The 25,286-nt window shown below is 44.7% G+C and overlaps 2 protein-coding genes across 6 annotated transcripts in view; one reads left to right on the forward strand and one right to left on the reverse strand.

Annotated features, from left to right (window-relative positions):
- LOC140557790 (uncharacterized) overlaps positions 1-17,557 on the forward strand; it is a 53,936-nt gene extending 36,379 nt beyond the window's left edge. For all 5 annotated transcript variants that reach the window (XM_072682573.1, XM_072682569.1, XM_072682570.1 and 2 more), the window contains exons 7-13: positions 10,025-10,134; positions 12,030-12,201; positions 12,615-12,777; positions 13,114-13,253; positions 13,458-13,600; positions 14,518-14,607; positions 15,389-17,557. In XM_072682573.1, coding sequence (XP_072538674.1) covers positions 10,025-10,134; positions 12,030-12,201; positions 12,615-12,777; positions 13,114-13,253; positions 13,458-13,600; positions 14,518-14,593 — 804 coding nt within the window. In that variant the 3' untranslated portion in view covers positions 14,594-14,607; positions 15,389-17,557. The remainder of the gene's footprint in view (positions 1-10,024; positions 10,135-12,029; positions 12,202-12,614; positions 12,778-13,113; positions 13,254-13,457; positions 13,601-14,517; positions 14,608-15,388) is intronic.
- Positions 17,558-20,274: 2,717 nt separating this feature from the next.
- Positions 20,275-23,576, reverse strand: crybb2 (crystallin, beta B2). Its single transcript, XM_072681157.1, has 6 exons — positions 23,564-23,576; positions 23,112-23,199; positions 22,733-22,851; positions 22,103-22,235; positions 21,337-21,479; positions 20,275-20,614 (listed from the first exon to the last, which is right to left on the reverse strand). The coding sequence occupies exons 2-6, from the start codon at positions 23,172-23,174 to the stop codon at positions 20,446-20,448; spliced, it is 627 nt and encodes a 208-aa protein (XP_072537258.1). The 5' UTR covers positions 23,175-23,199; positions 23,564-23,576; the 3' UTR covers positions 20,275-20,445.
- Between the last annotated feature and the right edge of the window lie 1,710 nt (positions 23,577-25,286).

A 25,286-nucleotide genomic window follows, 5' to 3' on the forward strand; every position in this document is an offset into this window, starting at 1 on the left:
CGGTCGTGTGTGTGTTTCGACCCAGAGATGGATTACCTGGGTGATAAGCTTTCTGTAGCCCACTCCCAGATGTCCGGGTGGGTGGGCAGCGTGAGGCGCTCCCTGCAGGGGGCGCTCAGCTTCGTCTCCAGCAGTATGGAGAGAGGAGGAGCGGGAGAAGGAGGAGGAGGAGTAGAGGAAGGGAGCGGGTTTAAAAGGGCCGCCTCCCTACGCAGCCTGGCCAATCGCAGCAGAGAGTCCTTCCGCAGGTTTAGCCTCCGCAGCCAACAGCGCTTGTCGCTGCGACGCCGGGCCACGCCCTCCTCCCCGGCTACGCCCAGCACACCTTCTCCTGTAAGAGAAAGCACTTACGCTACACCACTGACAGAACACGCAGTCATACACACCTCTTCTGGAGGTTCTAGATAAGCGGTGAGCGTGATCAGAATAAAACAGTACTCTAGTTCTGCTAGAGGTTCTAGATAGGTTGTGAGTGTGAGGGGTGACGTGAGCAGAATAAACATCACACTAGTCCTTTTGGAGGTTCTAGATAAGCTGTGAGTAAGCAGAACAAACACTGCTCTAGTTCTTTCTCATCATCTCCTGGAGATTCTAGATATGTTGCAAGCAAGAAAGGTAGTGTAAGCGGAATAAACGTCACTCGGGTCTTGTGGATGTTCTAGATAAGCTGTCACTGTGAGGGGTAGTGTGAGCAGAATAAACATTACCCTAGTTCTAGTCTTCTGGAGGTTCTAGATAAGCTGTGAGCTTGAGTGGTGGCGTGAGCAGAATAAACATTACACTGGTTCTTCTGGAGGTTCTAGATAAGCTGTGAGCATGAGTGGTGGCGTGAGCAGAATAAACATTACACTGGTCCTTCTGGAGGTTCTAGATAAGCTGTGAGCATGAGTGGTAGCGTAAGCAGAACAAACTTTACTCTAGTCCTCTGAAGGTTCTTGATAAGATGTGAGCTTATGTGGTAGCATAAACAGAATAAACATCACACTGGTTCTTCTGGAGGTTCTAGATAGAAGTGAGTGTGTGTGTGTGTGGTAGCATAAGCAGAATAAACATTACTCTAGTTCTAGTCTCCTTCTGTGGGTTCTAGGTAGGTTGCAAACATCACTCAAGTCTTTCTGGAGGTTCTAGATAAGCTGTGAGTAGTGGTAGTGTGAGCCTAATAAACATCACTCTAGTCCTTCTGGAGCAGAACTCTTTAAATGTCCAAATGTTTGCGGACACCCCTTCTAATGATCACATTCAGCTACATTAGGTTACGTCCATTGCTGACACAGATGTGCAAATGCGCGCGCACGCACACACACATACACACACACACACAGCTTGTCTAGTCCCTGTAGAGAAGTACTGCCAATAGAATAGGACCCTCTGGAACAGATTAACATCATGACCCTATTGGACAATCAGTGAAGGAGCAGGTGGCCCAATACTTTTGTCCACATTGTGTATCTTGAGGAGGTTCTTTAGTTAAGTTTTTAGTTAAGTTAGTTTTATACACAACCATGATGCTCTTAACCAGGAGGGTTCTGCTTCTGCTGTGGGGTTCCGCTGAGTCCGTGTTTAACCGTAAGCAGTCAGAAATGTCCAGCAGTGTTGGAGCTGAGCCAGAGTTCTGCTGGATGCCCATGGAGATGCACAGGGGTGCACTAATGGTCCCAGTTTGCCCCGAGATACCAGTGAGTCATACTAAGGCTACTGAACATCTCCACTTGGTGTCTGATGACCTGATGACCTAGGCCTGCAGGTAGCACCCTGCGTCTCCTTCTCTGTCCCCTCTGTCCCTGTCCCATCTGGCTCTTCCTGTTTCTTTCGTTCTCTCTCATCAGCATGTTGGAGCAGAACCTGTAGCGTGTCTCAGCATGCAGGGTTTACACCCCCCCCCCTCCCCGCACCGCTTTTCTTCAGAGTCGTGAATCCACACAGTCCAGCCTCCAGTCCTGTTTGCTGGAGATCAACGCGACCTTTAAGAAAAGCCTTAACATTAAGATTGAGAGCACTGTAGCTGAACCGCAGAACCTCTCGTATTCCGTTTGTTATGAGACCTCCATTAACCTTTAGAACGTCTCAGCACTGGTCTCCCTGAGGTCAGCTTCAAACATATAGACTTCTCTCTCTGCTGGTCTAGAGGCCAAGACCATTCAGTAGGATTGAAATACCGTTTAGGAGAACGAGGAATCGGAGGAGGAATTTGCAGTGATCCGTTCAGCCTCAGGATCATCGGTGTTGACCGGCTGGGCCCGGAACTCAGTTCAGTAGAGCTTCATAAGCTTCAGCTTTTCCTTAAGGTCTTTAGTGAGACTTCACCAGTCCAGAGGACACGTTTCCACACCTTCATCCATGGAGATGGATGGGGAGGACGAAAGCTATGGATGGGTATGAGTGGATGTGGGTGGAGACATAAGGATATGAACGGGTGGAAGGATGGATGGATGGATGGAGATGGATAGATATGAATGGGGATGAGGGATAGCTAGGGATGGATAGCTGCTGATGGGTATGGATGGAGATAGATGTGCATGGGGATGGATAGTGAGGAGGACAGCTATGGGGGTGTATGGATGTGAAGGGAGATGGATGCTGATGGATAGATGTGGATGGGGATGGAGGTTAGCTATGAATAGGTATGAGTGAATGGACGGATATGAATGGGTATAAAAGTCCATTAGTATGTTAATCGCATAGGCCACGCCCCCTTTTACCACTCACTTTACTCTGATAGACAGCATTCAGATCTGCCATATAGTTTTACATGTTCATACACTCGTTGATGCTGTATTAAAATAACCTAACAATGTGTGTGTGTGTGTGTGTGTGTGTGTGTGTGTGTGTGTAATGGATGCGTTTGGCTCTACGATGTCATATACAGTAGTTTACTCCATGCTTCTTGTTGTTAATTCATTAATGATCAGTCTAACCCGGTTATTCTTCTATATTAGGGTCTTTAATGTATCTCCTGGCAGTCTGTCTTCTCAGAGAGTGAGCGCACACACACACACACACACACACACTTTCTCAGAGCTGTCTATTAGCACACATGACTGAACTTTTATTGTGAGTGACTTGGCTCTGCTAGAAAATGTAGACCTACATGATTTTCAGGTACCGTACCACAACGCCCAGCTCTGCTTCTGGCATCACCCGTGTACACCGTGTTTCTTACCGTGCATCATCCTGCTGAAGGCATGTGGCCTGTGGGAGGACTGGACGACATGATAAGAATAATAAATGACAGAATTCAGAGACGTCTTCACCCTACACTACTTTGGCACGCAGCAGGAGGGGCAGGAGAATGGAGATGCTGCTGTGCTTTGCGTTGCACCCATTTCTGACACAGATGTGCAAATGCACACACACAACTTGTCTTGTCCCTATAGAGAAGAAGTACTGCCCCCCCCCTCCCAGCATTGAGGAGCTGTGGAGCAGTGGAAGAGCTGTGTTCTCTGGAATGATGGTGGTGGAGCTCCACCCAGTACTTTTGGATGGGAACTTTTTTGAATGCAATCAAATCCTCACAGCAATGCAGCGCCTCCAAAATCTAGTAGAATGTCTTCCTCCCTGGACGGTAGAGACAGATGGTTACTCCAACAAAAGCAGGATCAACTCTTTTGATTCCCTTGATTTTAGAAGAAACATTGCATGAGCAGGTGTCCCAATACTTTTGTCCGTATAGTGTTTCGTGTCATGCAAGATCAATTTCTAGTCTTAACCACTTTAAATCCATTGTTTAGATTTAAACCAACATTCACATGGTTCGAGGAGAGTGTGTGATGATTTGGTGTTTAGCAGTTAGCAGCATGCTAATTAAAAAAAAATAAAAAGGTGCCGAGCATTCCTGGATCTGTACTGTTTGATACAGAACGTTAAAGAAACTGAAAGGACATACCTGACGGAGCTATTGTGAGGGGTGTGTGTGTGTGTGTGTGTGTGTGTGTGTGTGTGTGTGTGTGTGTGTGTGTGTGTGTATGTGTTAGTGTTACACAATGGCTTTCACATCTCACTCTTAAGTTGTGAGCATGTGACAGTTTGAAGAGCCCCGAGGAAGATGATGATGATGATGATGGTGGTTTGAGTGGTCTGTGTGTTTATGGGGAATTACTGGCAAATAGGAAATGAGTACGATGAGTAACTTAAAAACACACACACACACACACACACACACACACACACACACACACACACACACACACACACACACACAGGGCGTGCAGTAGCATGACTTCTCTCCTACTCATGTGAATGTGGCTACAAAGGAGAGTGAGAGTGATTTCAGTTCCTCACAGCACTAGCAGGTCTTTCTGTGTGTGTGTGTGTGTGTGTGTGTGTGTGTGTGTATATATATATACACACTAGACTAGTATAGGTGTATATAGGCTAGTGTAAGTGAACGAGGTAAATATAGACGGGTGTATGGCAGTGAGATTTGTGTTTATAGGGTGGTTTAAAACGTGAAGGTGTGTAATAAAAGCTAGTGTATGTGAGTGAGGGGTGTGTGTGTGTGTGTATATATATAGGGTAATATAGGGGAAGGTGTATATATAGACTAGTATAAGAGTGTATACCCAGTCTAATATAAGAGAATACAATATATAGATATATAGGTATAAGGCGACTAAAAGGGAATAAGGTGTATGTGTGTATATATGGTTGTATATCCAGGCTAATAGAAGAGAATAAGGTGTACATATATACTAGTATAATGGTGTGTATGCAAGCTAATATAAGGGAATAAAGTTTATATTTAGACTAGAATAAGTGTGTGTATATATAGACTAGTATAAGAGGTTGAGTATATAAGGCAAAAGGGTATATATGTAGACTAGTATAGGAGTGTATACCCAGGCTAATATAAGGGAATAAAGTTTATATGTAGACTAGAATAAGTGTGTATATACACAGGCTAGTATCCTTATATACAGTATATTGTATTCTCTTATAAGGCTACTATAAGGGAAAAGGTGTGCGTGTATGTGTGTGTGTGTACATATAGACTAGTATAAGAGTGTGTACCCGGTCTCCTATAAGGGAATAAGGTATACGTGTTATCAGCCTGTGAGTGTGTGAGTGTGTGTGTGTGTGTGTGTGTGTGTGTGTGTGTGTGTGTGTGTGTGTGTGTGTGTTGTTGATCCTAAAGTGCCGAACAGCCTTTCTCTCCTCCCGTCTTCCATCCGTTTATTGTTCCCTCGCTTCCCTCTAACTCGCCCTTCCTGTCTGAGTGTTGAAGGGGGGGCAAGGACAGGAAAGGGGGAGAAGTAATCCAGTGTTTGTTGTTCTGTCTCACTCTCACACTCTCTCTCTCTCTCTCTCTCTCTCTCTCTCTCTGTCTCTGTCTCTGTCTCTGTCTCTCTCTCTCTCTCTGTCTCTGTCTCTCACTCTTTCTCTCCCTATCTCTCTCTCTCTCTCTCTCTCTCTCTCTCTGTCTCTCACTCTCTCTCTCTCTGTCTCTCACTCTCTCTCTCTCTGTCTCTCTCTCTCTCTCTCTCTCTCTCTCTCTCTGTCTGTCTCTGTCTCTGTCTCTCTCTCTCTCTCTGTCTCTCTCTCTCTCTCTGTCTCTCCCTATCTCTCTCTCTCTCTCTCTCTCTCTCTCTCTGTCTCTGTCTCTGTCTCTGTCTCTCTCTCTCTCTATCTCTCTCTCTCTCTGTCTCTCTCTCTCTCTCTCTCTCTCTCTCTCTCTCTCTCTCTGTCTCTCTCTCTCTCTCTCTCTCTCTGTCTCTCTCTCTCTCTCTCTCTCTCTCTCTCTCTCTCTCTCTCTGTGCTGTAGAGGATGGATTGATGACTGATGTAAATGCTGAGGTGCTGGGTGTTGTGGGTGAAGATAAGGCTGCTATTAAAAGCCTGAGAGGCCTCGCTGTGTGAGAATGGAGCATTGTTGAGTCTAAAGCCGGGCTCCACCCTTAAACCTGTCCCTATCAGCCCCCGGGGCCATAGCAACCCTCAGTTCCTCCACAACACTGTGTGTGTTTAGCAGGTATGCTGCTCGGGCGGCTCACGCATGCTTGCAGCGTCAGGGTGTGTGAAGGTGTGTCCCGGTCCGAAGTTTATCACACACACACACACATACCAGTCAGCTCTACAGTTGGCTAAAAGGGTTCTACACACTCCTTAGAAGGGTTCTTCAGTGGTTCTTTAGCAGCCATTCTACTTTACTGTTGAGGGTTCTTCACGTTGTAGGTGGTTCTGTATAGAACCTTTGGTGGTGATTCTTGTGTCTGGTTTATTATTTGTTTCTCCACTTGTGATATTTTTGGGTCATTTGTCATAAATTCCAATATCTATATGTATCCCTAATAATTAGACAAACTTTGCCTTTAAGACTTATATATCCATATATATGTAAATGAGCCCTGCTCTGATTGGCTGCCCTTTATTGTGCCTCATTCGAAAAGCAGTCCATTCTGAAAAATGTCTTAAAACATACTAAGGTGTATAGATTATACTAAACTGCTGTAGGCATTTTAGGATATACATTGGACAAAAGTATTGGGACACCTGCGCATATATTGTTTCTTATAAAATCAAGAGTATTTAAAGAGCTGATCCTGCTTTTGTTGGAGTAACTGTCTCTACTGTTCAGAGAAGAATGCTTTCTACTAGATTGTGGATGAGGAGCATTGCTGTGAGGATTTGATTGCATTCAGCAACAAGAGCTAAATTAGTGAGGTCGGGATGTTGGATGATCACCAACTCACCAACTCAACCCAAAAGTACTGGATGGAGCTCCACCACCATCATTCCAGAGAACACAGTTCTTCCACTGCTCCACAGCTCAATGCTGGGGGGCTTTATACCCCTCTACTAGCCCACTCCTGGCATTAGGCAACATGGAGCCAATAGGGTCATCTGTGTTGATCTGCTCCAGAGAGTCCTATTCTATTGGCAGTGCTTCTTCTCTACAGGGACTAGACAAGCTGTGTGTGTGCATTTGCACATCTGTGTCAGCAATGGGTGCAACTTAAAATGGAAGGGGTGTCCACAAACATTTGGACATGTTTAGTTAGTGTGATGTAAATGGGTGGACTGTTGCCCTGACGTTGCTGTGGAGCTGGTGTGTGGAGCGTATGGAGTTCAGTAAGCAGCGGGTTTGGGGCTTTAGATCAGCCTCTTAAGGGCTTCATACATTCCGCCTGACTTCTCTGCTCATGTGATCGACATAAGCGTCATTCCTGTCTGGATCAGGTGGGCCCGCTGGTCTCCGTTTCACCGCAGTTCAGGCATGTTCAGACACTGAGAAGCTTGTAAAAAACTGGAGCTGTGAACGCTGAACCGCTCACTCCTCCTCCGTACAGTCCTGAACCAGCCCCGACTGACTTCACTCCCTCTTCTGAAATCAGGGGAGCTGTTTCTACTGTCCACAGAAGACAGAAGTCCACAGACTTTTGGAGAACATTCCTCACCTCGTCCCATCCAAAAGTACTGGATGGAGCTCCTCCACCATCATTCCAGAGAACACAGTTCCTCCACTGCTCCACAGCTCCTCAATGCTGGGGGGCTTTATACCCCTCTAGCCCACGCCTGGCATTATTAGGCAGCATGGAGCCAATAGGGTCATGATGTTGATCTACTTCAGAGAGTCCTATTCTATTGGCAGTACTTCTTCTCTACAGGGACTAGACAAGCTGTGTGTGCATTTGCACATCTGTGTCAGCAGTGGGTGCAGCTTAAAGTAGCTTAATGCATTTATTAGAAAGGGTGTCCACAAACTTTTGGACATATAGAGTAGTTCAGTTGTGTATGCGTGTGTGTGGCTGTGGTTGTCTTTCTGCTGTACTGTAAGTGGTTTCTCAGATCGAGGTTGAGTCTGACTCTCTCTCTGTGTGTGTGTGTGTGTGTGTGTGTGTGTGTGTTTTTAAGCTGTTTGTCAGATGTTAGCATGGTATGCTAAACTACAGTGCAGTCTGGTTCAGTTCTCTGAGGCCTTTTTCTCTTCCTGTCAGGAAAACCGAGATGATGAATGTCGTCCTGCTCAGTTACACACACACACACACACACACACACACACACACACACACACACACACACACTAACAACACTGTTGTTTTTCACGTATCCTCTTCTTGTCTCAAAGATCCCTGTTTTTCCCCCTCTGTAGCTTCACACACTCTTCACACACTTCCCCTTTCCCCGTCAGTTCACACACACGCAGTCCCGAACCTGAAACACGCGTGCGTGTGTGTGTGTGTGTGTGTGTGTGTGTGTGTGAACACTGTACCCTCTGTAGTCACCCTCATTAAAACAGACATGGTTGAACGCACAGGCCCATCACACACTCCATCACACACTCTCACCAGTTTGCCCAGTACATTTCTTGCAGGTCATCCCACTAACTCTTGCTGTCCCCTTTTTTCCTTTCAGTCCAGATCAGATCAAAATCGGAGGTTTCTTTGATTATTATTATTATTATTATTATTATTATTATATTAATACGGCAGCAGTGAAGAGAGTCCTCTAATGCTCAGGTCCTGTGACCTTATGATCCTTATACCACCTCTTATGCTGTGTAGTACAGTATGCTGCTGCATCGCTGGTGTACTTCTGAGCCTCTTTACACCTGACGTGATCAGAGGTTTTTGTGATCAGATCACGTTCGGATTTCACTAATTCACATGAAGACCTAGGTGATTGGATTCCACTTGTCCGCATGTAAATCCCGGTGTAAACACCCCCAGGACACAGTGAGATCGGAATGACGATCGGATCACTCAGACTGCATTTGGAGGTGATCATAGACGGATCTCGTCCACATTTAATACAAGTGTAAACAGAGTGTGTTTTCTGTGATCGGATTCCATCAGACAAGCGGAGACACGTCCGTCAAAAAAAATCTTAATATGAGCATTACTAATGTGGATCGTAGTATCTTAGGCCTCTCTCTCTTGCTCAAGTCTCCCAGTTTGTTTCTTTACGCTGAACCGTGAAATCAGATCATCTGATCAGACTGGAGATGCATTTTAATAAAGTGTGGACAGATTCCGGTCAGAGCAGATCCAGATACAACAGATCTGGATACAAAACACAGGTCAATGCCAGGTGTAAACTGACCCTGTGTGTACCCGGTCATGTGCAGAAGCGCATGCAATATCCTTGTATCTCCATTTTAGATGTTTTTTCACCTTTTTTTTTTTACTGTAACGTGAGTCTCACAGTTGATCTTAACCCTCAAACCTGGTGTTGGCTTCCTGTAAGCTCCGCCCTTTCCATTGCATGTCATTACCAGATTTTAAGAGACTCACATCCAGAGTTACGAGGCTGTGAAGATGGGCGGAGATGCTGGTCTTCAGGTCTACAGAACTGGTAGATCTGTAATTGGTGTTCTGTCTATGGGTCTGTGTGAAACTGACCAATGGCTGACCCTGTGTGTATAAACTATACTGAATCAACACTTCCTCCAGATCTGTTTGTGTTTTCAGGGTATTTTTTACAACAATAACAATAAAACCAACAATAACATCAATAAGAATAAATAACACCAATAACACCAACAATAATAACAATAACAACCAACAATAACAACCAAAATAACAACAATTATAGCAATACCTACCATAACAACCTAACAACAACAACAATAATAACAATAATAATAATATGAATCAGTCAGAAGCTACATGAATCACTTTCAGTTGAACTAATATGAATCGAATCATCCTGGAGTCTCACATTCACACACAGCTGTTTTCTGAGGTGTTTTAGGCTGTTTTGGGTTTCACTGGAGCACTCGGCCGAGCCTCCCTTTTTCTTTTGAGCATCTGCTGTGTTCACGTGGCTGTGTGTTCTCTGCTCAGCTGATCTACCTGCACTGAGGCGAACACACACACACACACACACACACACACACAGACACTAGGGAGTCTCTTTCTCACTGATTGGCTGTGATCCTGCTCTGTGGGAGTGATGTCACGCTTCAGAGTAATGCAGTTGGATGAGGTGGGGTAGCAGAACTGATCAGCCTGGTTTCAGGAGGAATGCTGGAGGTGTCCACAAACTTTTGCCATGTCCTCATGCTTAATGTTTTTCTCTCTCTTTGTAGGAGCAGTTGAAGCAGAGTGGACAGGATGAGCATAAAGACACGGACACTTTGGTGCCGGACACGGACAGCCAGTACGGGACATGGGATACGGGACTACGCACAGATGAGAGGTGTGTGTACATCAGTGTTTGTGGCTGGTTTCATGGTGATGTACTTTATTTAGTACTACTGTCTGTTGGTGAAGGCTACCATAGCTGACCAGGCTGACTTGGCTCTATAATGGTAGCATTATAGAGCGCCCCCTGTCAGAATGTCAGAATGAGTGTGTGGATCAAATGAGCATTATAGAGCATTATAAAGCGCCCCCTACTCTTCCTGTAGTGTATTACAGTCTGTCAGAATGAGCGCGTGGATCATATGAACATTATAGAGCATTACAGAGCGCCCCCTACTCTTCCTGTAGTGTATTACAGTCTGTCAGAATGAGCGCGTGGATCATATGAACATTATAGAGCGCCCCCTACGCTTCCTGTAGTGTATTACAGTCTGTCAGAATGAGCGTGTGGATCATATGAACATTATAGGGCATTATAGAGCGCCCCCTACTCTTCCTGTAGTGTATTACAGTCTGTCAGAATGAGCGCATGGATCATATTAACATTATAGAGCATTATAAAGCGCCCCCTACTCTTCCTGTAGTGTATTACAGTCTGTCAGAATGAGCGCATGGATCATATGAACATTATAGAGCATTATAAAGCGCCCCCTACTCTTCCTGTAGTGTATTACAGTCTGCCAGAATGAGTGTGTGGATCATATGAACATTATAGAGCATTATAGAGCGCCCCTGATTCATTGATGAAACTCCAGCACACTTCTTGGACATTAGGTCAGCAGTTAGCATAACTTTTTCATGCAGAGGTCCTTCGCATTTGCTGCTCAGCCTGACGGAGCTGTGCTCTTTCTCTTTCTATAAGGTCACACTGTGCTCACAGCAGGGACACACAACCCCCCACTGATTCAGGTGGAGGTAGTGGTGGAGGAAGGCAGGGTTGTGCTGAATCACTGCAGATAGAGCAGTTCTGTAGCAACTTAACACCAGGATCAATAACCACGGTTCAGCAGATCCACACTGACCTTCTGGCCAATCACCCAGCTGGGGAGAAACCATCAGACCTGAGAGATCGGATTTTCCCTTTCTAGGAATCCGTTCATGTAAATGTGTGATGGCTGAGAAAGAGCGTGCAGCAGAAATCAAGCTGATTAGACTGGGTTTCGATTAGACTGGGTTTAGATTAGACTGGGCCTGTAAATGGGCAGAGCTGATGGGAGCTGGTGGCCGAGGGCTCCATGTGTAAGTGATATGGAGGCATTCGTAGCTGATGTATGCTCAGCAGAGACCTTTGGACAGTTTGGGTGGAGCGGGTCACATAAACAAGACTTTTGGTTGTTGCCTGGCTAATGCTGAACTGGTCTGGTGCTGCCACCTTGTGTCTTCATTGGAGTACTGCAGCCTGCACAGGTCCTCTTTTTGACATACTGGAGTAGTTTGCCATAACATTAAAACCAGCTGAAGTAAAGAATCCTGATGGTCTGGTTCCAGTGGATCCTGTCTGTCGAGGGGTGGATCTACATATTAGGCAGCGAGTGAATGGTCAGGTCTTAAAGGTGATGAAGGAAAGTGATGAAGCAGGACAAACAGACAAGCGTAAGAATCTGAGACACTCTGTCAAGAACCAGACTGTGATGTTCTAGACGATGACTGGGTCAGAACATCTCCAGAACATCAGCAAGCAGGTCATGCGGTGAGTGTTTCCTCCCGGTATGCAGCGGTCAGTCCTGACCAAAAGTGCTCCAAGGAAGGATAACTGGGGTCATAGGCGTCCAGTACTCTGGATCTGCTGCTAACGCCTGAAGGTGGCTAGATACCACAGCAGGACACCTTCAGAGATCTTCAGAGAATCTGAACTGTGTCCATGGTTCTAGATAACAGTGTTTTTTAGGCAATGTCAGGAACCGCATGAATAAGCCAGGCTCCTTCTAACTCTCTCCTCTTGTTCTCTAGTCTAACACCAGCTACCCCCTTGTCAGATGGCATCCTCACCCCATCTCCACGGAAACCGACCCCCGCCCAGACGCCTGAGGAACCTACACCTGCAGAAGGCACTCCTGTAGACACTCCTACCAGCCCTGCCCCTTCAGCCGAAGAGCCGCCAGAGCCTCTCAGTTTTCCAGAGGTGTGTTTATCTACCAGTGCATCTGAGAAACAGTGTGGATCATATGATCATTATAGAGCATTATAGAGCGCCCCCTACTCTTCCTGTAGTGTATTACAGTCTGTCAGAATGAGCGTGTGGATCATATGAACATTATAAAGCATTATAGAGCGCCCCCTATGCTTCCTGTAGTGTATTACAGTCTGTCAGAATGAGCGTGTGGATCATATGAACATTATAGAGCATTATAGGGCGCCCCCTATGCTTCCTGTAGTGTATTACAGTCTGTCAGAATGAGTGTGTGGATCATATGAACATTATAGAGCGCCCCCTATGCTTCCTGTAGTGTATTACAGTCTGTCAGAATGAGCATGTTGGTCATATAAACAAGAACAGTTAAGTCCTGACTGTGTTTTTTCTCCCCTCTGTGTTAGACCACCACCACTCTGCTGGACACCAGCGCTCTACGCTCCAGAGTGCAGCTTGGTAAGAGAATGAGCCGCAGAGCTCCGCCCTCCAGACCTGCCCGCCATAATGCCGCACTGAACCAGCTAGTCGCAGTGGAAGATGAAGAATGGCGCTACAGAGACTCAACAGGTACTCAACACTGCAGCTGATGACCATCTAGGCTCTGATCATGCAAAAGTACTGGATGGAGCTCCTCCACCATCATTCCAGAGAACACAGTTCTTCCACTGCTCCACAGCTCCTCAATGCTGGGGGGCTTTATTATACCCCTCTAGCCCACACCTGGCAGCATGGTGTCAATAGATTCAGAGAGTCTGATTCTATTGGCAGTACTTCTCTACAGGGACTAGACAAGCTGTGTGTGTGCATTATTTATAGGGGTGTCCACAAACATTTGGACATATAGTGTATATTTACATGCCTAGTGTAAATGGTAACCGTTCTCTCCTTCCGTTCTCCCTGTAGAAGATAAGCCAGACTCTAAGCCTCAGGATGAAGAGGAGTCAGACTCAGAGGAGCTGCCTCGAGAATCCCGGACCCCTACCTCCTCATCCCAGCCCCAGAGAGTCTCTCTCTTTCCCGGCATGGACCCTTCTGCAATCATGGTGAGTCCCACGACTCTTTTATTCCAGGATGAAAAGTGAGAGACTCGGGATCTCCCAGGGTTTCATAAAATGAATTAGAACTATTAATAATTAATAGAAATTAATAGAAATAATCATAATTTCCTAAGAAATGGACCAATAGGAGGGAGGGAATGACCATGCTGGGAACATCTACTAAACTCACACGCTTTCCTTCTCCTAAAGGCCCAGCTGAAGAAGCGTGGTGATGGAGACACTCAACCGGACAGTCCTGCCCCCGCCTCCTCTCAGCTCTCTCGCTCCCCCAAGTCTCCCTTCCTGCCACGCGCTGCACGTGTGCTGCCCCCTGCTGGCAGCAAGGAGAATGGGTGAGTAATTGTTTTTCTTGCGGGAACTCCCCTAATTCACCTAATCTGATGGTGGTTCCTGTCTGGGACAGGCCTAACCTGTCTGCCCTGCGGTTTCCCTCTGTTATTTCAGATCAATATCATACATAAAGGCTTTTTCTACGGCGCACAATATCTCACAGTCATATCAGAATATTATGATCACCTACCTAATGGTGGGAATAACACCTCTTGGCTCAGATGTCACAAGTGAGGTGTTCATTATAGAGGTCAGCTGATCCACAGTGGGACGGCGACTGCTCTGTACCACTCGCCGGAGCTGTCGCACCCCTCTGCCATCAATGTCCTGCGGGGGTCCACTGTTACGCCGTTCGGAGGCTCTTAATAAGCGAGGCGTTCATTCTCTGAACACCTTCTCTAAGACGGCATCCCGCAAAGTTTCTGAGTGGTTTCTGAGATGCTCCCACCCTTCGCCCAATCTCACAGCCATATCAGAACATTATGACCACCCCTGGTTTGGAATCAGCTGACCCCGGGACACCAGTCAGCTGTAGCAGAGCGCAGAACTATTATCACGGGCGAAGGACAAGATTTGACTGATGTTCAATTCATCAGTATAAAGAACATCGTGGAGGGAAGTGAAAAACGGCAAAAATGGAGATACCAGGTTTTGGCCTGACCGTGAGGATGTCCTGTACTCTACTAAATACTTAGTTGCCTGTTTATTTGTATGATGCTCTTCAGGCCTCGGCGGCTGCACTGAGTTACAGAGCTGTCGGTCGGATCAATAATGCACCTCCATCATGCATTATTGATGAATATGAATAGGGAATCGGCTGTCCGCAGATCTGTGTGTGTGTGTGTGTGTGTGTGTGTGTGTGTGTGTGTGTGTGTGTGTGTGTGTTGTGACTGTAAGCATGCTCTCTGCTCTCCTGCAGGGAGGCGGCGTCACCACAGTGGCTGAAGGAGCTGAAAACGAAGAAGCGGTTGAGTCAGTACGAGAACGAGAGCTAGGCCTCAACAAGCAAGTAGGAGACCACCTCCAGAGCTTTACAGGAGTGCTGTGGTGAAACCTCTCATTTGCACAGTTCTCTTCACTTCCTGTCACTCAAAAGTTTGGACACAATTTTGACACATTTTGATCTCCATCGTTAGGCTTAAAAGTTTGAAATTTAATTTAAATATTGATGCTGGTGTATGAATTTACGGCCAGAACACGACTCTAGGGCACTGAGAGCACATGCTCCACAGGGTTCTGCGGTCTGTGATGGGTGGATGGACTGTGTGGTCTGTGAGGTTTGCATCTTTAGTTGTAGCTCTGGAGCTATGAGGGCGAATATAGCCAACAGGTAATGGACACCACCCTACCCTACCAGTTAGCATGGTGCTACAGGGGGTTCTCTGAATGGTACCGTAGAAAAACCTCTTTTGGTTCTATGAACAAAAAAACATTAAAAGGTTCTTCCCACATATATCTCTTTACCAAGGGTTCTATATGGAACCAAAAAAGGTTCTACCATGGCATCATTCAGAGAACCCTTTAAACTCTCCTCCTTAAAGCGTGTGGAGCTGTTCAGTCATCTCTAACAGACTAGGTTGTGGGTTCTGTTGCTGTGTGACTGCCTGCTATCTAGAACAGGAACTGAAGTACAGTTGTTTGTTAATAATAGATCTTTTCTGAGGTCAGTTTCTGGACTATGCAAATTAGATTCATCACCCAGCTCCTCCTGTAAGACCGTAAACCAGTATTTTCCAGTCTGCCCAGTCTGCACAGTCTGCCCAGTCTGATGTGCTGTTTCTTCCTCCCAGGATGCCTTAGAACTGGAGACCCTGTAGCTACAACTCGATGACAGAAGCCTTAACCTCTGACCTGGAGTCGACGGGAAACCCACTGCTGCTGATTACATCATCGTTCTGCTCGTGTTCGATTGGTGGTCCGCTTTCTCTGTGCTCCGCCCCCTCCCTCTCTCCCTCCCGCCCACTCTCTTCCCAAGGTGTTACATGTGCATGGTGCCTTTCTAGGAGATGGAAAAAAAGTGTGTCTCATACGTGTGTGTGTGTGTGTGTATGTATGCGTACATGCATAAGTGTGTGTGTGTGTGTGTGTGTGTGTGTGTTGTCTGCCTGTGTTATCTGTATCTCCTCAGCTCTCAGAGCTCAAGATTCATTTGCATACAGCCACTTTACTTCATTTACTGGTGAGCTGCAGAGATGGGCGGGGCTTAAATGAAAAAAGAAAACGCCTCCTGTTGTCGTTTTTTTTTTTGTTTGTTTGTTTTAATCTGAATATTCAGGAACGTTTCGGTCGGCTCACGGGACCACACGGGGTGTTGGATAGCGACCCGAAAGTGCTTTGTCGCTTGACTGGAGGACTGCCCAGCTACTCCATTATTATAAAGAGTAAAGTTCGGTTCGGTTTGCTTGTTTATTGTTTTTTTTTGTTAATTTTTCATATTTTTATGTTCTTACTAGTTAATTGTTTTTGTTTATTTCTTATTGTTTTTCTGTTATTCTGTTCGTTGGATTGTATAATGGGAACGGGTGTTGCACATGCATTTCTGTAGTTACAGACAGATGATTTAAGTCTGTAATAGTCCGTAATTCAGTGCTGTGCTGTCGGACGGTTCCGAATCCTGTATTCAGTCAATAATGTTGAACGTTATGGAGAAATGTTGTATTTTTGATGGTTTGAAGGTATCAATCAAAACACAAGAACAAGATATATATACAAATCTATATTTTTAAACAGTAAATCATCATAAAAAATAATCTTTAGCTACGTTTCCGCACAGATTTCTTATCTAGATCGTTCCTTTTAGCTTCGCATTGTATCAAAGAAGGAAGATAGGTATGTTTAAGGGTCCGCTGGGAATCTCTGTATGATTCAGTATGACTTGTATGATTTGTGTGAATGAGCACGTCTCTTTATCTGTCCAGATTCACAGGGTTTGGATGTACAAATGAAACTGGACAGCCACACTGTATTGACAAAAGTATTGGGACGCCTACAGGACATCCCACTCTAAATCCCTAGCTGACCCGCTCTTCTGGCTGGGGGTGCTGTGGTTCCTACAGCACCACGCTGGGAATCAGCAAGACTGCATGGCTAGGTGTCTGATTTTATTCATACACCTGAGCTGAGTGATTTTAAGAAGTGTGTCCCAATACTTTTGTCCTTTTTTTTTTTTTTAAAGACACATTCTGTTCAGTTCTCTGTTAAATGCCCACACCGTTTTTCTTCTGACTGTAGTCGAAGCGCATGTACAATCATTCCCTCTAACCTCACCGCAGTCTTATAGCCGAAAGCTAGTCTGGGCTTGCTTTAACGGTGGGCCAAAAATATGATGGTGATAATGTTGCACAATCAGAGTTAAACTGGGTGTGGATAGTTCTCCCACTGGTTCCAGTTCTGTAGTTTGTATTCCCACTGTATTCCTCTCCTGTGTCCTGCCTGTTCGTTTGGTGTTTACTGGTCAGCTTAAGGGTTGTAAGCGTACTGTGAGCAACACTGCACATTTGTTGCCGTTCTGCAGAGGTGGACAAATCCAGGTCCAGAGAGTCAAAAATCCACCCCAGGATTGTGTTCCAGGAGCTTTGCAGTGTATTTTTACTTTCTAGACATGGATTTGCCACTTTTGCCATTCTGTTAGTCCTGGTTCGTGGACACGCTTTCTGTTAAGCGCCTTCCAGCAGTTAATGGACAGCAGTACTGACCAGTAGGCTGACACTTTACTTCATACAAGCGCGACCCCTCAGCGCAAGGCCTACATGGGAAGGACGCGTGCACACGAGTGCAGATTTTTACACCCCTGCTTCTGTCCGCAAGTGTTTTCTGTCCATTCAAGGGTTAAACTTGTGCTTTTATTTTTTACAATTCACTTTAAAATGTATATTTCACTGCGTTGTAAAACCAGTGTCTGTAAATTCATAATAAAAAATTTACAATAAATTTATTTTCTTTGCTGCCACTTTCAAAAACGAGGAGTTACCGCCTGTTATTGCTCTACATTCCTTCATTTTATTCAATTTCACTGTGATTTATTGGCCAGTTTATCAGAAATGTCTGCCGGAAAGGTCTAAAAGTCAGTGCACCCCTGTTTAAACGATGTGCTGGGTAAATCTTTAGGGGGGTTCGTCTTTAGGGGTGCTAAAACTTCCATTCATTCAAGTGTACATTCACTAAATGTCCAAATGTTTGTGGACACTCCTTAATAGGACTCTCTGGAGCAGATAAACATCAACCTATTGGCACCAGGCGTGGGCTAGAGGGGTATTAAGCCCCCAGCATTGAGCGTGTTGAACGCTCTTGCCGCTGAATGCAATCAATCAAATCCTCACTGCAATATTCCTCCAAAATCTAGTAGAAAGTCTTCTTCTCTGGACAGTAGAGACAGTCCAACAAAAGCAGGATCAGCTCTTTAATACCCTTGATTTCAGAAGAAAAAATAAATGAGCAGGTGTCCCAATACTTTTGTCCATGTAGATGGTAGATGTTTCTGCCATCAGACAGTGTCTCAGACGTGCATCTGCAGTGTATCAGACAGTGTATCAGACATTGTATCAGACAGCGTATCAGACATTGTATCAGACATTGTATCAGACAGCGTATCAGACATTGTATCAGACATTGTATCTGCAGTGTATCAGACAGTGTATCAGACATTGTATCTGCAGTGTATCAGACAGTGTATCAGACATTGTATCAGACATTGTATCAGACAGTGTATCAGACATTGTATCAGACATTGTATCAGACAGTGTATCAGACATTGTATCTGCAGTGTATCAGACAGTGTATCAGACAGTGTATCAGACAGTGTATCTGCAGTGTATCAGACATTGTATCAGACAGTGTATCAGACATTGTATCAGACAGTGTATCTGCAGTGTATCAGACAGTGTATCAGACAGTGTATCAGACAGTGTATCTGCAGTGTATCAGACAGTGTCAGACAGTGTATCAGACAGTGTGTCAGACAGTGTATCTGCAGTGTATCAGACAGTGTGTCAGACAGTGTATCAGACAGTGTGTCAGACAGTGTATCAGACATTGTATCAGACATTGTATCAGGCATTGTATCAGACATTGTATCAGACAGTGTATCAGACATTGTATCAGACATTGTATCAGACAGTGTATCTGCAGTGTTTCGTCTCAGAGGAAAGACTGAGCTTTTCCCAGGGCCTCCTAAAGTATGTGAACCCTGACCTCCAGCGTTCAGGGCTGTAACTCAGTGTGAAGCTGTGAGGTAGAACTCCACCCCAGAGCTCCACAGAGCCTCCTATAAATCCCTGTTTTGAGATGGTCCCCGTTTTTAGCGCCCCCTAATGCCAAAATAATGTTTGTCTGTTTGGTTTTTATTAATAACCCTTTTGCATACTGATTAACCCTTTTGCATTTATTAATTAAGCCTTTTATACTTAATGAAAGCCATATACACCGACCAACTGGACACTTTTACAGTCTGAGGGCAAAGGTCAGGGGCTCAGTTGCTCTAAGGGGTCTATGTGTGCACATGCTGAGCAGGGGAACAGTATTGATGGTTTGGTTACTTTTATCAATAATTTATTAATAGTTCTGATCAGAGGAGGATGGGTCGGGTCCCCCTTGTGAGTCTCTAAGGGAGTTTTTCCTTGCCACGGTGGTCTTTGGATGCTCACTGGGGGTCTTAGGTTTTCATGTCTTCTTATGTAGTTGTCTTTTTACTAGTTACTAAACAAATATACAAATATTATACAAATACATTTGATTTGATTCTAAATACATTATTAGTGAGCTGAATATAAATCAGCTTGGCTAGCACTTTAATACGTAACATTTGGACAAATAAAATATACATATTTACTTTATTATTATTATTATTATTATTACTATCACTGTTATTAATGTTATTGCCTATAGCTGAAATAAATACAGTAGCATATCTCCCTCTATATCTTGTTTAAATAATCTCAAAAATATAGTTTCAGATTATTTAATTATAAAGACCAGAACCTTTACTGAGCCTGAGGTCACGTTTTCATGCATTGTTATAAAGTGATATTGAACCCTCATAGAGACCAGATAACGCCCACATAGGGCCTGTATGGGTAGACCAGCTGGCCACCAGTAAGGTTTGTCCATGGGTTCCATGTTGTTCCCTAATGTGGATGCCCTCCAGGGTCAGCGATGGGACCAGGAGTGGTTAAACATAGGCTCCATCAGAACTGTACGCTGCATATGGGGCCTAGAAGGGACCCATGTGAGATCGGGGAGGGCTGTGACGATGGAGCGCATTTGGGAAGCCCAATTGAGTCCCAGTAACAACACATGTACCGACCCACTCAGAGCAGTTCCCATCTGGAACCCACCTAGCTAGCCCCCATTACCCCCCTGTGGGCCTCATATGAGTAAATCAGTAAAATTCCTACAATTAAAGTAACTATTTTTTTTTACTATAAATACTATGTTTTTAACACAGTATTTTGTATTTGTATTTTGATGATTTTGATGTTTGTAAGAAAAAAGTAATATTTACGGTTGCCATGGTTGCATGGTTGTGGTTTCAATTCTAAGCTAATCTAAAGCTTCTAAGCAGTCTCTGAAGCTCGGGCCCTGTCACCCCCTCTCCTTCAGGGGGCGCTGTAGGAGAAGAAATGATGCTGGAGTGTGCTGGTTTTGTAGGAAGTGAGAAATCAACAAAGCCTCCAACAGGTTTCACAGAACTCATAACACAAAGTCATTTATTCATTCATTAGCAGTAGCAAACAGAATCACTGACGTAACCGGGCATCAAGGAAATCAGCGTTCAGGAGTGAGGAGCAGGTGGAGGGGAGGAGAGTGACGGCTGGAGGAGGCTGGAGATGTTTGGGGTGTGGGCTGAAGCTCAGTTGGCAGGGTGGAAAGCTCCTCTCTGGTGCCACTGCATGTCACGGATGCGTCTCACGGACTGGATCTGAGGCAGCTGAGCTCCGAACTCAGCGCACTCCTTATACTCCCCCTTCTCGAACAGGTACTGAAAGCCTCTGTAGCCGGGGTACTGGTAGGCCACCCAGCTGTGAGAGAAGCAGGGCGAGATGGAGATGAGCTGAATTTTCACCCTAACGAGAGACTGTAGCTCCGCCTCCTCAGTGTATATCACAATACCTACATTTAGAGCATTATTAATATTCACCCTAATGAGAGACTGTAGCTCCGCCTCCTCAGTGTGTATCACAATACCTACATTTAGAGCGTTATTAATATTCACCCTAATGAGAGACTGTAGCTCCGCCTCCTCAGTGTATATCACAATACCTACATTTAGAGCGTTATTAATATTCACCCTAATGAGAGACTGTAGCTCCGCCTCCTCAGTGTATATCACAATACCTACATTTAGAGCGTTATTAATATTCACTCTAATTAGAGACTGTAGCTCCGCCTCCTCAGTGTATATCACAATAGCTACATTTAGAGCGTTATTAATATTCACCCTAATGAGAGACTGTAGCTCCTCCTCCTCAGTGTATATCACAATACCTACATTTAGAGCGTTATTAATATTCACCCTAATGAGAGACTGTAGCTCCTCCTCCTCAGTGTATATCACAGTACCTACATTTAGAGCTTTATTAATATTCACCCTAATGAGAGACTGTAGCTCCGCCTCCTCAGTGTATATCACAATACCTACATTTAGAGCGTTATTAATATTCACCGAAATGAGAGACTGTAGCTCCGCCTCCTCAGTGTATATCACAATACCTACATTTAGAGGGAGTGAGGTCACACTCACGTGCCGCTCTGCACTCGGACTGAAGAGACCTTCTCCTGGTAGCCGTGAGCGTGGAAGCTGGGTACGTCATCATCTATGATCTCGATCTTCTTTCCTGCGAAGCTGGGGTTCTCATAGAGCACGATCTTGTGCTCCTGGCTGTCCTGAAGAGACACAAGAAGACCACAGAGTGAGAACTGCCAATAGAATAGGACTCTCTGGAGCAGATCAACACAGATGACCCTATCGGCTCCATGCTGCCTAATACCAGGCGTGGGCTAGTAGAGGGGTATAAAGCCCCCCAGCATTGAAGCTGTGGAGAAGTGGAAGAACTGTGTTCTCTGGAATGAAGGTGGAGGAGCTCCATCCAGTACTTTTAGAGGGGATGAGTTGAGGTCATCCAACATCCTGACCTCACTAACACACTGCTGAATACAATTAAATCCTCACTGCAATTCTCTTCCTCCAAAATCTAGTAGAAAGTCTTCTTCTCTGGACAGTAGAGACAGTTACTCCAACTAAAGCAGGATCAGCTCTTTTAATAACATTAACTTCAGAAGAAACAGTGAATTAGCAGGTGTCCCAATACTTTTGTCCAGACAGTGTACTGTAGAGCCTTCAGTCACAGCTGCTCAACAGCAGTGTGGGGACCTTCTAAAACTTCTGCACAGTTCATCTGTACATCCCGCACTGATGTGAAGGACAAGTGTAGAGAAGTGTGTGTGTGTGTGTGTGTGTGTGTGTGTGTGTGTGTGTGTGTGTGTGTGAGAGAGAGAGAGAGAGTTACCACTTTAATGGGGCGGAAGGCGAAGATGCAGTCGCTGCGACGGCTATTGGTCCAGGCATCCCAGCGAGGATACTCGCCCTTCTCAAACACAAACTGCTCCCCCTTACAGCCGGGCTGCTCATACCCCACCCACCTGCAAACACACACACACACACACACACACACACACACACACACACACACACACATCTGTCTGTTCAGACTCTTAGTCCAGCATGCTCTTTCTTACCATTTTTGCATGTCTCTCTCTCTGTCTTGCTCTCTCCTCCTCCCGTTCAGGATGACCATCTGTCTGTCTGTCTGTCTGTCTGTCTGTCTGCCTGTCTGTCTGTCTCTCTGTCACAAATACATAGTGTCTAACAGCCTGATCAACACTCTCCACAATCCTCACTCAACCAACACACACCAGTGACTCAACTGGAGACTGCATTAAGGACTGCGGGATTAAGAGGACTACACACACACACACACACACACACACACACACACAGTAACCACTTCACCTGTTTTTATCTTCACTTTATCTGTCTATCTGTCTATCTTGCTGTCTGTCTGTTTGTCTGGCTGTCTGTTAGCTCCCTCTCTATCACACACACACACACACACACACACACACACACACACACTCACGGTCCACACAGCACCAGTATTGAGCCCACTTTCTCCACGCCCGCCTCCTGGAGGTTGTTACAGGGCCCAGTCAGCTCATGGCAGCGGCCTTGGAAGTTTTCCTGTTCGTAGATTACCAGCTGAGCCAGAAACAGGGGAGACGAGGTCAAGCATGGCTATACATGTCAGTCATAATCATCATCATCATCATCATCATAATAATAATAATAATAATAATAATACTGGACTTTAGATTAAATTAATTAATTTATATAAAAAATAACAGCACAGTTACAAACTACAGAGGAAATAAATCAAATATAAAATTAAATATATAAAAATATGATAGTACAGTATATATATTATATATAGTATAAATATTACAGTTATTTTTTTGCACCTTGAAAACACTGGATCCTGGTTGCTGTTGCTTGGTTGCAGGGTTTTGGTGATCAGTTGCCATAGTGAACCAGGATGGGTGTGACGAGCTTCAGGAAGCCGGGACGCATCATTTCATCAGGAGGGAAAATAAAGAGAGAAATAAACATTAGAGCCAAACACACATTAAACAATATTTCATTATTAAATACCCCCCCCCCCCACACACACACACACACACACTTCAGCACAATCCAGAACCGGGCCTAAACATCCAGCGGGGTCTCAGCCAGCACTTCTGAGCGTCCAGTTAAAGACAGCTGTCTTTTAACACACATCTGACCAACAGAGAGTGTGCTGTGAAGACCACCTCGCCTTAGACACTGACCTCTGAGCAGCAGTGTAACGTGTGTGTGTGTGTGTGTGTGTGTGTGTGTGTATGAGGAAAGGCAGGAACAGACGTTGGGGTCTTACCAGCTCCGCGGTGTGCCAGTCTGCACTGGGTGGCACGGGGGGCTGAATATATACAGCAAGCCCAGGGGTGGAAACTCTGCCAAAACCCAGCTCAGTTCAGAGCACACTCACAATCAGGCCCTAATAGGCTGGCTGTGCCACCATGGGGGGGTCAAAGCAACACAAGCCAACGTACACCCACGCTCACACACTCACACATTCTCTCAGTCCAACCCACCCCCCCCACCCCACCCCACTTCACCAGACCGCCACCCCAGACCTCCACCCCAACCAGAACACCACCCTCAGCAGGCCCGAGTCCGCCCTCCCCTTTTCGATGCCCACAGAGTTATTTCATTAGTTGTCATTTTCGCCCAGCCGCTCTTTGTTCTCTATCCCATGATTCAGCACAACCTGTGCCAAGAGTTTCAGATGTACAATGAGGCCGGACTGCAAAAACGCCCAGGCAGACCTGAGAGAGAGACACAGAGAGAGACAGAGAGAGAGAGAGAGAGAGAGAGAGAGAGAGAGAGTTATAGCTGTGTGTTACAGTTCAGCACAATTTTGTGAGTTTGAGAGGTTATATATATATATATATATAGCTGGAGTAAACATATAGAGATAAAACGCTAAGCTAAAAAGCTATAAATATATGAGGATGGGAAAAACATAAATAATAATATATAAGCTAAAAAATACAAATATTTGGAGGAAAACAGTAAGATAAAATATTTTAAAATACAGTTTATAGAGATAAGAAATATATAAAGATAAAAACACAATACAAATATTAATGTAAGATAAAGAAATAAAAAATATATGGAGACAGAAAATGTACAGAAATAAGAAATTTAAAGATAAAAATTAGAATAGATAAATCAAAGAAATTCATTTACTTGTATAAACACACACATATGTGTGTGAATAAATAACTCTGTTTTTATCTTGAAATATTCCTAATTTATATATATATATATATATATATATATATATATATATATATATAAACATATATGGAGAAAAGAAAATGTATAGAAATAAGAAATATCTAAAGATATATATATATATATATATATATATATATATATATATATAATAGAATAATGTAGAATATAGAAACAGAGACTAGGTTATGGATGAGGTATTGTATGAATTTGGGTGTATAAAGTACAGAATGTAGATATTCACACCTTATGTCAATGTTACTGGTGTGTTATAACCTCTTTATAAACCCTTTGATTACTGGCTTACATAATCTGAATAGGGCCTGAAATGACCACAGTAAAACTGGACAGCTAGGCCGGATCAGTCAGCTAATAGCACCTGAGAGTTAAAGGTGTAGTAAAGTTATCGGACTCAGGGTGAGATGTTTTCAGTCTGTTTGGACGATATGCTGCCACCTGGTGGTCTCCTGTCTCCTTACAGTGCTACGGTCACATGAGTCACTTACTGTGTTTAATGAGAAATGCTCAATATCACAATATCAGTTTTTTGGGAATTCATAAAAGACATTTGACCTATCCATTTTAGAAAGATCCAATGCGGAGAGTTTTTGGATGAATCAAGGCATTCCTGGAAATCAATATAATTTCAAAGTGTCAACATCAACCATCTCCACTGATTTAACAGCAGATATAAGACACAGCTCAGCAGAATGCATGGAAATACCTCCACCCAGTATCCTATCCTATCCAAACCCACCAGTGCAGCTACACAAGTCTTCTGAGTTTTATATGCAATGATG

Source organism: Salminus brasiliensis, chromosome 6 (genome assembly GCF_030463535.1).
Source record: "Salminus brasiliensis chromosome 6, fSalBra1.hap2, whole genome shotgun sequence".
In the NCBI taxonomy this organism is placed as follows: domain Eukaryota; kingdom Metazoa; phylum Chordata; class Actinopteri; order Characiformes; family Bryconidae; genus Salminus; species Salminus brasiliensis.